Source organism: Rhipicephalus sanguineus, chromosome 6, assembly GCF_013339695.2.
Source record: "Rhipicephalus sanguineus isolate Rsan-2018 chromosome 6, BIME_Rsan_1.4, whole genome shotgun sequence".
NCBI lineage: Eukaryota > Metazoa > Arthropoda > Arachnida > Ixodida > Ixodidae > Rhipicephalus > Rhipicephalus sanguineus.
This window is the reverse complement of record NC_051181.1, coordinates 33,034,101-33,049,167: the sequence shown is the minus strand read 5'-3', so window position 1 is coordinate 33,049,167 and position 15,067 is coordinate 33,034,101. Positions and strand designations below refer to the sequence as shown.

At 49.2% G+C, this 15,067-nt stretch overlaps 1 protein-coding gene across 1 annotated transcript in view; it reads left to right on the top strand.

Annotated features, from left to right (window-relative positions):
• Positions 1-230: 230 nt before the first annotated feature.
• Positions 231-15,067, top strand: part of LOC119395681 (uncharacterized) — a 56,288-nt gene continuing 41,451 nt past the window's right edge. Inside the window, exon 1 of the mRNA XM_037662678.2 lies at positions 231-445. Coding sequence (XP_037518606.1) covers positions 320-445 — 126 coding nt within the window. The 5' untranslated portion in view covers positions 231-319. The remainder of the gene's footprint in view (positions 446-15,067) is intronic.

The window sequence follows — 15,067 nt, the reverse complement described above, 5'->3', positions numbered from 1 at the left end:
CTTGGTGCCACACATTAGGGGGTATAGGTAGAAGGCAGATGGAAAGATCAGTCGAGTGACAAAGCAGGTGTGCAAGACAATCAATAAACGTTGCTACATTTTTCAATGGTGTACAAGAGCTGCAAAAACAGGACGACACGAGTTAAGAGTGTCAGGAATGTAGCCCTCATTCTGCCATTTTTCTCTTTTACTCATTACCCGTCGCTGTTCGCGCTATCGGAGATATAGCAACAACCCTCCTTGGCAACAACTTATTCCGGTATTTAAGTGCCTTCAGTCGCATCTGTTCTCTTTTGTGTTGCAAGGAATCTCTGCCAGGATGCGGAGTACGTACGCGATTGCCTTTGTTGTGGCCCTTTGCGGTACAAACGTAGTTGTGTTTGCCAAACTCGGCTCACCGGGCGGGCCTAGGAAGTTGGCGTATGACGTGCCGGATGTCTTCGAGGTACTGTCTATTTCCAATAATATTTTTTTCAACGACTGCTTTTGTGTTTGTGTGTTCACTTTCGTCTTGTGTGCGATCAAATTGAAGATCATTGTCAAAAACAGGTACAGCTCCATGTTTTCGGTGTTTATTTTGCCTCAAAATTGGCGGATGTTTATCGGAGTTTATATTTTTGGCGGAAATTCGGCGTTTATTGGAGTTTATTTCTCGTAAATCCCCAATTCTCCAATATTCGGAGTTTTGCCTAATTCTCAAAAACCCGATATCTTAGATCAATAGACCTTTTTCAAGTTATCCCAGAACCACCCGTGGGCGCGCGAAGCACTAAGGGAAAAGTGTGTACCGCGAGCCCGCCGATTGTTTCGTCGCTTGCTTCTCGTTGGCGCCATGGGATCACCAAACGAAAAAAACACGTCGCCGCTGGTTGACTACAAATAAATCCTAAATAATACACTTGTCTGAACGCACCTGCATGTATCTCTTCGCGTGAAATGCGAAAGGAATGATGAAGGCAGTGTATGTATTACCGAGCGGATGTATACCGGATGTAGCAGTTAAGCGGCATGCGAGTTATCACGCGCCGATACATGCAGTCAAAACGTGCTATCGTGAGCAATGTGAGCTGGAACACCGAATTCGTATGTTATTCAATGATTACTTGTTCACAAGCCGCTATGGCATTTAATGCCATAGCGACTCGTGATCGGGTTTAACCAAACTGTATAGAGGTATTACAGTGTTTAGTTATACAGATGATTATTTGATTTTAATTGACGAGTCACGCCTTGCTCTGATAATTTGCAGTTTCTTGATACATGCTTTTAAGTTTCACTGCGGAGCATGTTTGCAGGCAGTAAGCCAGCGTTCAGCGAAATCGGTGTTTAATTTTGCGTCGGCGCATTCGAATGTTGTTAAACGAGGAATTGTCATGATTACCCTCGGCATTGGAAAAAAAAAGCTGGCGCACATCAGATGAGCGGTAGTTTCCAGCTGCAAAGTGATCAAAGAGGCGGGTTATCCCGCGCATCGTTGTATCGGTTTGCGAAAATCTGTTCGCACGGCAAAGAAAGATTAACACGGACGTCCTCCATCCGTAAATAATGAAGAAACTAGAAATATTGCAGTTATTCCACATATGTATAAGAAGTCGCATGGCCTGAAGAACGTAGAGAAGCGATGCGCGGGTGAAGGTTGTCTTTGCCGCCTCAAATAAGCTCAGTCGCATTAAGGTCACAGGGGTCTGCGGTGGGCAAAGAAAAATGCGGTCAGAGGCATGCCAATTGTTTTGTAAATTGTGTAGGTGTTAACCGCGAATTTCTCTTTCTTGTGTCCACATGTACATCGGCCAGACTGGTCGATGTATTAATACGCGCCTCAGCGAGCATTGAAATTCATTGAATGGAGCCGTCTCATCTCGCATCGCTATGTCAGTCATGAAAAAATGTAATCCCATCTTCGAAAGCACAGTAATTTTGTACCATCAACCTAATCAGACAACACGAGAAATTTCGGAGGCATATCATGTCACAAATAACGACACACTTTGTGTCAGTCAACCTTCTCAGTCGTTACAAGACTAGGAATTCAACTTTAATAATCGACTGCAAGCACGCGCCTTGGTTGTTTGACTTTTCGTGCCTCTATATGACACGCGCGACGCACTCCCATTTTTGTATATATGTTTTCTTCACGTGTGCAATAAACTTTCAGTTGTGTGAGCGCTGGTTTGTGCATTTCCTTCCTTGTACTGCTCCTTTCTTTTTTCGCTCTAAGTATTATTCCAACCTGTAGTTATAACACCAACGAAGTAGGCACTTATCGTTCTATATATATGGTGCGAGCGACGCAATGAATGTATCTCATTTCCCCAAATGCCGACTATACTTTCTATATAGTGTACTCTTTAAATATCAGAACCTCGCACTGTACTCGCCGACAGTGTCTATGGACGTTGATTCCAAATGCATCCGCGAATCATAGAACACTCCTTCACTTAATAGGCAACCGAGTTGCATTGTTTTTGTTTTTTTTTCATTTATGCCGTAAGGCGCACAGGCGCAAAAAATAGAGATAATAAGGGGTGGTCCAACAGTGGGACAGATGGAAATCGTCGAGAGGCCGTCGCAGCTAAACACTGAAGTTCGTGATTGAATTGCGCAGTAATATGTTGCACCTTGCCAAATTCACTGTGTTTAAGAAGTCCTGGCACGGCACAAGCGGAAAGCTACAGCGCGAGGCCCGCGCACTCGTCGCGGCGGCTGCTGCGGCGTACACACATTTCCCATGAGCGCTTGCGCGCCCGTTGGTGGCGCTCGTGTGCTTGAAAAAGGTATATTCATATCTGAATACTATAACATCAAAACACACGAAACACCACTATTTTTTCTAGAAGGTTTGAATACAGAAAATATATACGCACACGCGAAATACTTGAACAGAAAACACCTGCAGTCGTTAAGCGGTCATTCTCATCAGGAGGTCCAACAGACTTGGGACATCTGATGCGAAGACCTCGCTTGGATCACGCCATTCACTGATGAGTGCGTGCAAACGAACGCCCAGTATAGGATAAACTTGGGGTACCAGGGTACTCTCTGCCTCAAGTTCCTTTATGATTGAGAGCACGGCGCACGAATTCGTCTTCAGAAAGCTCATCGTAACGGGCAAGTCGTGTATAGCTTCAGGCGATGAAATAAGACTCCTGCGCTTCTCACACTTCGTTTCCTTGGCTTCGTCACTTCTCAAGAAAGACAAAAGGGCGCGCCAGGTGTCCAAAATATCTTCTAGAGCTTCATAAAAAGAGAACCACCTCGACGGGCACACGGTCTTCAGCGACTTGATGGTCATGCCCGTGGCCAAGCACACAAGACCAAACTTACGGCGCAGCTCCCGCGGCGACTTCAACGGGGCAGGAATGTGCACAACAAAATCGTGAACGACGTTAAACGAGCTCGTACTGATTGCATCCTCCAGAGCTTTGTTGAGTAGGTGGCAAGGATCATTGAAGTGAAGCTCCTTGAATTTGGGATTGGAGAGTTGCAAGTGCTTGTGAAGCTTCTGCATGTAGGAAGCTGAATCGGAGGCAATACAGCTACGTCGCCTAATACAGCTACGCGCGGTAAACTGTAAATTGGTCAAACCAGAAAATGTATCGCGAAATGGTGGAGGCTCGTGTATTTGGATTTAGGTGCACAATAAAGAACACCAGATTGTCCAAATTTCCGGCGCTCTCCACTACGGCGTCTCTCATAATCATCGAGGTTTTGGGACGTAAAACCCCAGATAAGGGTAACTTACGGCGCTACGTAACGTCAGCCCTCACGTTAGAGTACATATGTCAGTATTTTCGAAACTAAGTCCACTTCATGGTGCAATAATGGGGCTATCATACGAACTATCGCACTCAGTATGAGCTACATCACGCGAGCGCGTGACCGAGCGCTCTGCAAGGTTGTACAGCGGCGCCGTTCACAGCGCACATTCGAGTTATCGGGAGAGAGTTTGGCTGCTCTTGCGAGCGCGCATCGCCCCCACTTGCTTTGTTTCACCCTCGAACTTATCATTTTCGAAGCTCATATCACTTCAGGGAAAACGAGGACGAGGGTGAAAGCAAGTGGAGGGAATGCGCGCTCGCAGGGACAGCCATACTCTCTCCCGATAACTCGAAAATATGCCATAATCGGCGCCACCGTACAACCTTGCAGAGCACTCGGCCTCGCGCTCGTGTGATGTAGCTCATACTGAGCGCGATAGTACCTTTCGTGTATGTATTCCTCCAGAGAGAGAGAGAAGAGGGAGAAAGGAAAGACAGAGAGGTTAACCAGAAGCAGTCTCCGGTTTGCTACCCTGCACGTGGGAAGGGGAAAGGGGATGCAAAAGAATGAAAGAGAAGAAGAAGAGTTTGTGACGACAGCACGCGACAAAATACAACAACAACAAAACAAAACAAAACAAAACGAAGTGATAACCGCAGTCCAAGTACTACACAGCACCATTTTCTTCCAGCAGTCACAGTTTGACATTGAGTCCGGTTGCGTGGAGAAACCGCAACAATGCCCTCAGAGCAGCTCGTGCTGAAGACCGGGTAGGCCAGGGCCCTAGGATTTTGTTCTCTGTGAGAGGGCGGTTGTCCAGCTGGCCTAATGCGGCTGAGAGGGCCGTTCTTTCGGAGTTGAAGCGGGTGCACTCACAGAGAAGGTGCGCGACTGTTTCGCTGCACCCGCAGACTTCACACGACGGGCTCTCAGCCATTCCAATAATATACGAATAGGCATTTGAGAAGCCACTCCAAGCCATAGACGGACCAGCAGGGTAGAGTCACGTCGTGATAAGCTGGACGGTTGTCCAGCTGGCCTAATGCGGCTGAGAGGGCCGTTCTTTCGGAGTTGAAGCGGGTGCACTAACAGAGAAGGTGCGCGAATGTTTCGCTGCACCCGCAGACTTCACACGACGGGCTCTCAGCCATTCCAATAATATACGAATAGGCATTTGAGAAGCCACTCCAAGCCATCGACGGACCAGCAGGGTAGAGTCACGTCGTGATAAGCTGGACGGTTGTCCAGCTGGCCTAATGTGGCTGAGAGGGCCGTTCTTTCGGAGTTGAAGCGGGTGCACTCACAGAGAAGGTGCGCGAATGTTTCGCTGCACCCGCAGACTTCACACGACGGGCTCTCAGCCATTCCAATAATGTACGAATAGGCATTTGAGAAGCCACTCCAAGCCATAGACGGACCAGCAGGGTAGAGTCACGTCGTGATAAGCTGGACGGTTGTCCAGCTGGCCTAATGCGGCTGAGAGGGCCGTTCTTTCGGAGTTGAAGCGGGTGCACTCACAGAGAAGGTGCGCGACTGTTTCGCTGCACCCGCAGACTTCACACGACGGGCTCTCAGTCATTCCAATAATGTACGAATAGGCATTTGAGAAGCCACTCCAAGCCATAGATGGACCAGCAGGGTAGAGTCACGTCGTGATAAGCTGGATGGTTGTCCAGCTGGCCTAATGCGGCTGAGAGGGCCGTTCTTTCGGAGTTGAAGCGGGTGTACTCACAGAGAAGGTGCGCGACTGTTTCGCTGCACCCGCAGACTTCACACGACGGGCTCTCAGCCATTCCAATAATGTACGAATAGGCATTTGAGAAGCCACTCCAAGCCATAGACGGACCAGCAGGGTAGAGTCACGTCGTGATAAGCTGGACGGTTGTCCAGCTGGCATAATGCGGCTGAGAGGGCCGTTCTTTCGGAGTTGAAGCGGGTGCACTCACAGAGAAGGTGCGCGACTGTTTCGCTGCACCCGCAGACTTCACACGACGGGCTCTCAGCCATTACAATAATATACGAATAGGCATTTGAGAAGCCACTCCAAGCCATAGACGGACCAGCAGGGTAGAGTCACGTCGTGATAAGTTGGACGGTTGTCCAGCTGGCCTAATGCGGCTGAGAGGGCCGTTCTTTCGGAGTTGAAGCGGGTGCACTCACAGAGAAGGTGCACGACTGTTTCGCTGCACCCGCAGACTTCACACGACGGGCTCTCAGCCATTCCAATAATATACGAATAGGCATTTGAGAAGCCACTCCAAGCCATAGACGGACCAGCAGGTTAGAGTCACGTCGTGATAAGCTGGACGGTTGTCCAGCTGGCCTAATGCGGCTGAGAGGGCCGTTCTTTCGGAGTTGAAGCGGGTGCACTCACAGAGAAGGTGCGCGACTGTTTCGCTGCACCCGCAGACTTCACACGACGGGCTCTCAGCCATTCCAATAATATACGAATAGGCATTTGAGAAGCCACTCCAAGCCATAGACGGACCAGCAGGGTAGAGTCACGTCGTGATAAGCTGGACGGTTGTCCAGCTGGCCTAATGCGGCTGAGAGGGCCGTTCTTTCGGAGTTGAAGCGGGTGCACACACAGAGAAGGTGCGCGACTGTTTCACTACACCCGCAGACTTCACACGACGGGCTCTCAGCCATTCCAATAATATACGAATAGGCATTTGAGAAGCCACTCCAAGCCATAGACGGACCAGCAGGGTGCACTGTGCGATCTCGGTACACGTTAAAGGATACCCGATGGTAAAAATTTCCTCAGCCCTTCGGTACGGTGTCTCTCATTATCCTATTGTGGTTCTGGGGTATAAAACGCCGACACTTATTATTATTATCACTTTCCTTGCGTGTAAGTGTGTGTTCACGGTTACTGTGTTGGCTGAGACTGTGTGTCACCTGTGGCACATACCCGCATGCATGGGCGTCCGGAAGGGGGTGCAAGGGGGGGGGGCGGCTGCCCCCCCTTGGAATTTCGGTTAATATTTTTCTATGCAGTTGCGATAAGCTACACAGCTTTAGCAAACTCAGGTCCTGGCCTTCAGGTTTGCCATTCAATTTCGCGCGTTACAAACTACTGACTAATCTTGCCTGTCATGTCACGGCAGTGAAAGAAAGGCTGCCAGTGCTGAATGCCCCCCCCTTGCGTATGCACCCCCCTGCAAAAAGTTCTGCGGACGCCCTTGCCCGCATAACATTGAACTCTGGTATACGGGTATGTGCCACACGTGACTGAGAGAAAGGGTTTCATCACATACGCGACAGGTATTTTGCGTTATTCATGTCCCGACCAGATCATCGTGTTCGTCATACACTGATCCCCTGCTATGCCAGTTTTGGTATATTGCAAGTTATGGAGACGACCAGGAGAGCGCCCAGACGTAGGCGGCCAGATAGATAGATAGATCGATACGTAGATAGAAACTGCCAAAATGCCTGCGGTTCGCTAAGAAATGCTTCGCATTTAAAATTGATTGAAATTCAACGCTATTGTTACATAACTTCCGCCTTTTGAGAGCGTGGTAAAAGAATTTTCCTGGAGATTACGAAGACTTAGGTGAGACATGAGTGACTTAGCTTTGCGCTAATTGCAACGGGTGAATTGGGAGAAAATTTTTACTGTAGACAAAAAAGTGGGACGTATGTGTCACGCTGTGTCGCAAAAAGGGTTTTAAGGACCCTTGGCACCGAAACGGAAATCTCGAGGTGTTCGTGTTGTTTGATTGTCCTGTATACGGGTGCATTTCTGACCGATTATTAGTGCCAGACGTTAGCTTTAAGATATTTTAATTTGGTTCTAAAGTAAGCGTGAGTGCTGATCTAAGTTGGCAGCACCTCGCGACATAGCCCCTGGTATGACGTAGATCGAGGCCCCGTGTGACGTTCCACTAGTAAAGCGAGTATTGTCGACGTCAGAGATTTGCGGGGTGCGACTGGCACCCGGCGAGGACTGTTGTTCGTCACCGCTCTCGCTCTGTTGTCGGGCTGCTCTCACTGTACTTCTGGCTTCATCGGAAAAGGAATGCTTTTCTTTTCCTGAGGAGGGTGGGGGGCACGCGCTTAGCATACCGAAGCACCCGCATCGTTTCAGTCTTTACCGCGAGCGCGGCGCCGATTTGAAAGATGCGCTTTCAACGTCACCAAAGCTTGAGTGCACGTGATATTGGGCTCTCCCCCGCTGTGGGGCGCTGGTTTCTTATGGTAATTAGGCGGGCGTTTTGGAGTGATGCAATGTTCTTCTCCATTAACGACGCTAGTATTAATTACACGTTGCGATAGAACATTTACGATTCAATTTCGGGATTACCAGAGACAAAGCTACAAGTTACAGTAAAAAAGTCGCAAACAAAACTTTCGCTGTCAGGGGTCCTTTAAAGAGCAACCTAAATAAGTGTAAGAGTTGCATACACAAGCTTAGAATAACAGAGAGATGAGCTAGTTGGTACGTATCCATGAAAAATACTGGGTGTGCAAATACGGATACAAGAAAGAAGTCAAGACATCACAAGCGGCGTTTGTGGTGTCTTGACTGCTCTCTTGTGCCCGTGTCTGCACGCCCAGCCTTTTAACATCATTGCATATACAAACTCCACATAGCGTGCTCGGTGCAGTACTATTAGGACTACGCCATATCGAGGAACTATGAATTGATTGCCCGATAAAAATCAATTGTCCCGCAATATAATTAATGTTGATCAATGTTAATCGATCTCATTCAAATATACTTGCTAAAATTACTACTTAGCAGGCAGTCGCAGGAACTGCCAGGAAATGCAATTGAATAGCGCAACCTTGACAGCTTTACAGCAACATGCATTGGAGTGTGGGCGGGGCGAGCTCAACTGCTGCACAGCTGCCTGACACAGCAGTCGGCGTGACGTGGCAACGATACCATGGTCACTGAATTGCCGCGTCGACCGATTCAAAACTATGGGATAGGGCTGACAACAAAAGGTTTAGCAACGCCACGGAAGCTCAGTGAGCTAGTGGGGAAGCTTATAGTGGTCTGGGAGACTTTGCATCGTGATGCAATAGCAGCGCGAAGTTCAAGCGAATAGGCTAAGTCGTCATTCACACCGACGACTGACACAAGTCCGCCACTGGCGACCGAAGAGCTGCTCACGGCGACCGATGACCACGACGTGCTCTTAGTGAAACCTGAGATCGCTTCTGTTTAGCTCTGCTTCGTTGCTAGCACTACCACGGCCACGTGAACTAACCTTCAGCGTATTGCCACAGGTATTCCGACATCGGGCTCCTGTGCCCCTGATAGGCTCAGCAGCGGACTCCAGTCGCGGACTATTTGCGACCTTGGCTTTGTATGGCTCATTCAGACCGGCTAACTTGAAGAGTTCGCGCAACCAAGGCAGTCGCGTATGTTCTTGCAGAATTAAGTCGCAAATTGTCGCTGCTTTTTTGGCCGGTAAACAACCGCGTTCGCTGGCTTCTAGATTTCGCAGTCGCTCGCAACATCCACCAGTAATCTATCCAAAACAGCCACTTTTTCGATCAGCAACGTCGCTTTTGCACCTTTATGTTGGCTATTCGCTGTTTTAACACAAACATTCGCCTTAATTCGGTCTCAGTCATAATGACCGAGTTGCCTAACAGTTTTGTTTTCTACTTTCGGGGAAAACAGCGTTGCCCTTTGCCCCCGCCCTGTCTCAGTCCGTCGTTCTGCAGTGGACACACGTGCTGTTTCTGTTGCTGCTGCTGCTGCAGCCACCACTACATGCCCTCGCTTGTCAATTCGCTGTCTAAACTATGACAGCACCTGTGCAATTTCACGAATGGCCGTCATTCACGGCCTCGAGCGCAACGATGTAGTCCTAAATTGTAACCCAGCCGTATCGTACGCCCGTCGACCAAGCACTGATAGATTCGCAGCTGCTGTCTTCCAAGTGAGCGTTTCAAGGGGCCAATGGGAGCCAATTGCAAATTGGCTCCCATTGAAAAGTTAATTGAAAATGCCAGGCCACAAAACAACACACGAGAAATAAAATTTCGAATGCGTTTTTCGAGAGAGAAAGAAAGGGACACAAGTGAGTGAAAGGAGGGGAGGTTAACGCGAATTGAAACACCAGGCTTGCTACCACATATTAGGGGGTATAGGTAGAAAAAAGATGGAAATATCAGTCGAGTGATAAAGCAGGTGTGCAAGACAACCAATAACTGTTGCTATATTTTTTTAATGGTGTACAATAGCTGCAAAGAGTGTCAGGAATGTAGGCCTCATTCTGCCATTTTTCTCTTTTGCTCATTACCCGTCGCCGTTCGCGCTATCGGAGATATAGCGGCAACTTATTCCGATATTTAAGTGCCTTCAGTCGCATCTGTTCCCTTTTGTGTTGTAAGGAATCTCTGGCAGGATGCGGAGTACGTACGCGATTGCCTTTGTTGTGGCCCTTTGCGGTACAAACGCAGTTGTGTTGGCCAAGCTCGGCTCACCGGGCGGGCCTAGGAAGATGGCGTATGACGTGCCGGATGTCTTCGAGGCACTGTGTATTTCCAATAATATTTTTTCAACGACTGCTTTTGTGTTTTTGTGTTCACTTTCGTCTTGTGTGCTATCAAATTGAAGATCAATGTCAAAAACAGGCTATATATTTAGAAAAGTGTCGCGGTCGTTTGCACATGTCGCACTGACGAGCACATTTCGCAAGCCAGGTTAATAGTAAACCTCGAGTAAAAAAGTTACTATACACGAGCGTAAAGAACAAAACAACAAAGATATTTTCTAATCTCAAAAAGATAAATGATAGTAATAATTATGCGATATATTTATGAGAGTATAGACCCAAATATGGCTTTAGTATATGAAGATATATAAATAAAAATAATGTTAGAGTGAACACATTGAACTAAAGAAAGTAGATGTCAAGAAAGCAAAAAGTGCAAGAAAGTAGGAAGAATAGTAACAATCGGGATATATGCGTAGTAAACAAAATACTCCCCAGGTGAAAAAATTATAACTGGCTCTGGCTGCTTCCAGCTAGAACCAGTTTGACTGTGTTATGGAGCGATTCCCAGCTGGAACCTGTTGCAACCTGGTCCTAGCTTGAATAAGTTGCCACTTCGTCCCAGCTGGAACCAGTTGGCTACTGGTTCCCGCTGAAACCAATTACCAGCTCGTCCGAACCAGACATTGTTGGTCCCGACTCGCACCAGCGACAAAAAATACCAATGTCACAAGTACCAATGGCACAGGGCACACACTGCATAAGCATGAGTCAAATATTTTTGAAAGCATACATATGAATTTGTCGGTTTGAGGACACATACAATGAATTTGTGGAGGCATTGATATCAGAACTGAAAATTTTGACCTAAAACCATACCCATTGCAACAAGCAAGTATTGTTTATGACAGTGTTCCAATTTTTAACCACATGACAAAGAACCTTTCGGGAAAGAAATATGGACTGACGGTAAGCCTTAAATTTCATTTCCTCTCGTCGTGTGTAACATAGCTGGTGTCAGAATACATGACCGACTTGCGCACTCAGAGACCACCTGTAAGGGCTGACTTCTTGTAGTTGAGCCGCATCAATTGCGCACTTAGTCCTGGGTGCAATTCGCCTGGGGTGCAGCTGGTCCTGCACAAACAAAAAGGTTCGTGCTAGATCAGCAGTACGTACGTTCTGGCTCCCGGCCACTTGGTTTAATCCATTTCCAGACCAACTGGTTCTAGCTGGTTTCAGACCGAATGGTTCAACTGTTCCATCAAACTAGTTGCAGTTAGTTGCATTTCTAAACGAACTGGTTCCAGCTGGTTTCATTTCCAGACAGGGGTGGGACCAACCGGAACCAGTTGTAACCCATTGGCTTCCAGCTGGCTCTACCTGGATCCAGCTGGGTTATAGTTAAAACAGTTGAATATTTTCCCCTGGGTAGCTGACATTATTGATCGACTTCCTCGTGAAAAATGTTTCAAAAATATACATGTCATATGCTTTAAATACAGTTAAAACTCGAACTAACGAAACCCAATTTTACGATGTTGCTGATCTAACGAAGAAATTTCCTTTCTTCAGCAAATGCCCATAGTGTTCAGTGCTGCCATCAACCCAAATTAACGAACCAATTTTTTCCAGCAAACCTGATTTAACGAAGTTTTTCCTGAAGTAACTGAGGGAAAAAGCGGTCTCCTTCTAATTGTTACCGAGGCGGGTTTTTCTTCGAGCGTGCGCTTCAACGCTATCGCGTTAAAAAGTATAGGTTTCATAGTTACTGCCCTAGCTTTGCTTTGACGAGGCTGCAGGCCGTGCCAATGCATGAAGCAACAGACTCGGCAGCCAGTAGTGTTCTCACGTACCGGGTGGTGCTACAGGCGGCGGTGGCTGCTTTGGTTATTTTGTGGTTTATGCAACAGATAGCACTGATCATGCCTCCCATTTTTCTCTCTCGGCCTGCTCACGCAGTCACTGCATTTGTTCTCCGCGTCATTCGCGCGTTCGCTCTTCAAGGCACTCTCGCGCGCGTTGGCGTGTATGTTGGCGTGAGTGCGCACATCAGTTCCTTCGATTTTTCTCCTGCTGCCGTCGTCTCCACGCCACGCTCGAACGGGTCACTCCGCTTCCAAGCTTCTTCTTTTATATAGCTTTTTCATGCCACCCGTGCGTGCTTTTATTTTTCTTCTTGACCAGGCGCCTAGCGTGGAGCCCTCATTAGGGATCCAAGATGAATGGAGGCCCCTAACCCGTCCCCCTTAATTCACCGCCTTCCATGATAGCACATGCTGTGGTGCCCTTCCAGCCTCTGTGATGGAGGCCAATCTTCCCCTGGGCTTTCGCCCGCGCTACACCTTGAGCGGCAACACCAGCCATTCCAGGGCCTACGCCTTTCTTGTGAAGAAGGCAGCAGGCCTCGTGCGACAAGAGGAGGCACAACGGGCCAGCCCGCCTCGCCTCTCAGCCACCACCACCACCGCGAAATGTCGCACGAGGAAACTGAGAGGCGCCACCAGCCTCCTGCGCAAGGAAGAGGCCCCGAGCACTCCCATGCGTACTGGAAGGGCGACAAAACCTAAACTTTTCCGCGGCGCACACCACGGGCGAAAACAGGCAAGGCAGAGGACAGCACGACCCTCTCTGCTGCCATCGACATTCCCCCTGCGACACAGCAGACGGCCGCCGGCGTCACTCACAGGTGAATTGCGCGCGCTCTACCACCTGGAGCGCCTCTACCGTGCACCGGATGGAACAGCCATCCTATCTCAGTTGCGCGCACTGCCCGACTCCCGTGTTGGCTTGCTACTCAGCACATTCGACGCCATCGCCCCGGACAGCGCCCCATAGATTGCCCCGGGGCCTCCCCTCATCGGCGAGTGCCTCTGTCCATCCGTTGCGAGCTGCCGGGGGTCCGTTCCAAGCGGAGCGCACCCTCCTGTACCATTGCACAAGAAGCCGCTGGAAGAATGCAACAAGACCTGACAGGAAGAGTGCAGATTTTCACTGACGGCTCCGTGCTCCAGGATATAGTGAACTAGAATATTCTAGTTCACTATACTCGAGGACCATTCTGCGGCCGCCACCTGCACGGCACCGCAGCTGGCATTGAAGCGCCAATGCCGGCTTGCCTACCTTGCGTCCTCCACCACGGCTTAGCTGGTAGGAATTCACCTCGCCGCTGACCTCATCCGTGAATCGGCGCACATCGCTTGTGCCGCGATCTTAACGGACTCGCGGTCGGTACTTCGCCAGCTCGCCAAAGAGGAGCGCGCCCCTCCCACTCGCACAGCGTGTAACTGCGCCTTGAAACTGCACGCACTGCGAGAACACGGTTGCGACGTGGCTCTCTAATGGATACGGTCACACGTTGCAATCGTGGAACGAAGCTGCTGACGACCTGGTGAGGACTGCACACGACCCTGCGGTTCCACTGACAACGTACGCGGACTCCGTAGATTCAGCACGCAAGAACATCCGACGAGAGCTCGCTCGCAACCAGCCTGATGCGTGCGTAACCGCCGGCTGGCCCCCGCGTTATGTTAACTACCGGAGAGAATGCTAAACCGAAAGGAGCTCTCCCTCCTCCCACTGTGGACCGTTTCTGTCTGGCCCGCCTGAGCGCTGGCACTGCTGGCACCGCCTTCGCGGTGCTCCCTCACCCCTCTGCGGCGACTTCGGTGAGGAACAAACACTGCAGCATATCCTCATCTCCTGTACCGCCCTAGCTCCGCAACGGGAGCACCTCGCGCGCACCTCCAGGAGCACATCATTCATGGTCGCACCCTGCGCGACCATGAATGATGTGCTGCACTCGGTTGGAACCATGGACCGTGTTCGTGGTGTCCTACGCGCGGTGATCGAGTACATCGATAGCGCGCAACTCGCAGACCTCCTGTAGGCCGTGCTCAAAGCCTGATCAGCGATGACAACGAGGCATCTCCCCCTTCCTTTGCCCCCATCCCTCAACCTGTTGCGACCTTCCCTTCCCTCCTACCGTCTATTTCCTCCTTCCGTTTTACCCCCCTTCCCCTAAAGTGGCGCGGTTGTGGTGTGCTCCACTGAGAGACAGTTACTGCGTCACTCCCTCACCTTTCTATTTTCCATAAAGGACCTCTTCTCTCAGCGTCATTGTATATCAGTTGGTGGTCACAGCTTCACGTGACCACCTACCTGGCCTCCATCGTTCGGACATGGTGTACTGTATGTCTGGGCTACACTCGGCCCACCCGCGCGGACTTTTCAGACGCGCAGGCATGGGTTGCCGACAGAACAATGCCGTGGTAGCTTCTGGGTGCCACTACGTTACAATTTTAGATTTAGAAGGACCGAAAAATTCCTTCGTCAATTTTACGAAATTTCCGATCTAACGAAATAATTCGAGCGTCCCCATCACTTCGTTAAATTGAGTTTCAGCGGTACTACTACTGCTGTTTGGGCAAATAAAGGATAGCAGCGACGGGGTAATACGTTATAGCCGCAGTAAAGGGTATACAGGTTCAAATGTTTTAGCTGATCCCGAGGCTTTATCCGCGTGTGGGTTCTATCCATCCATACACACTGCACTTGACTCCCGTTGATCCCACTCTAGCGGGGCGACTGCAACATGCAACATTTAGTCGAGTAATCCGAAAGGTCGAATGAACGAACATTTGGCAAAACATAGAAATCTATATGTTCTTTTCCTATTAATTCGAAGGCATAATCATATCGCCTCATATAAACATCATGGGTTGGCACGTAAAACACTATAGTGAAACGTAAACACCATGAACGACTGTGTTTCCATTACGTTTGTTGAGGGCGCCGGTACAAATTCAATTAACCGATGTTAAGACATATGTTTAAGGCTACGAACC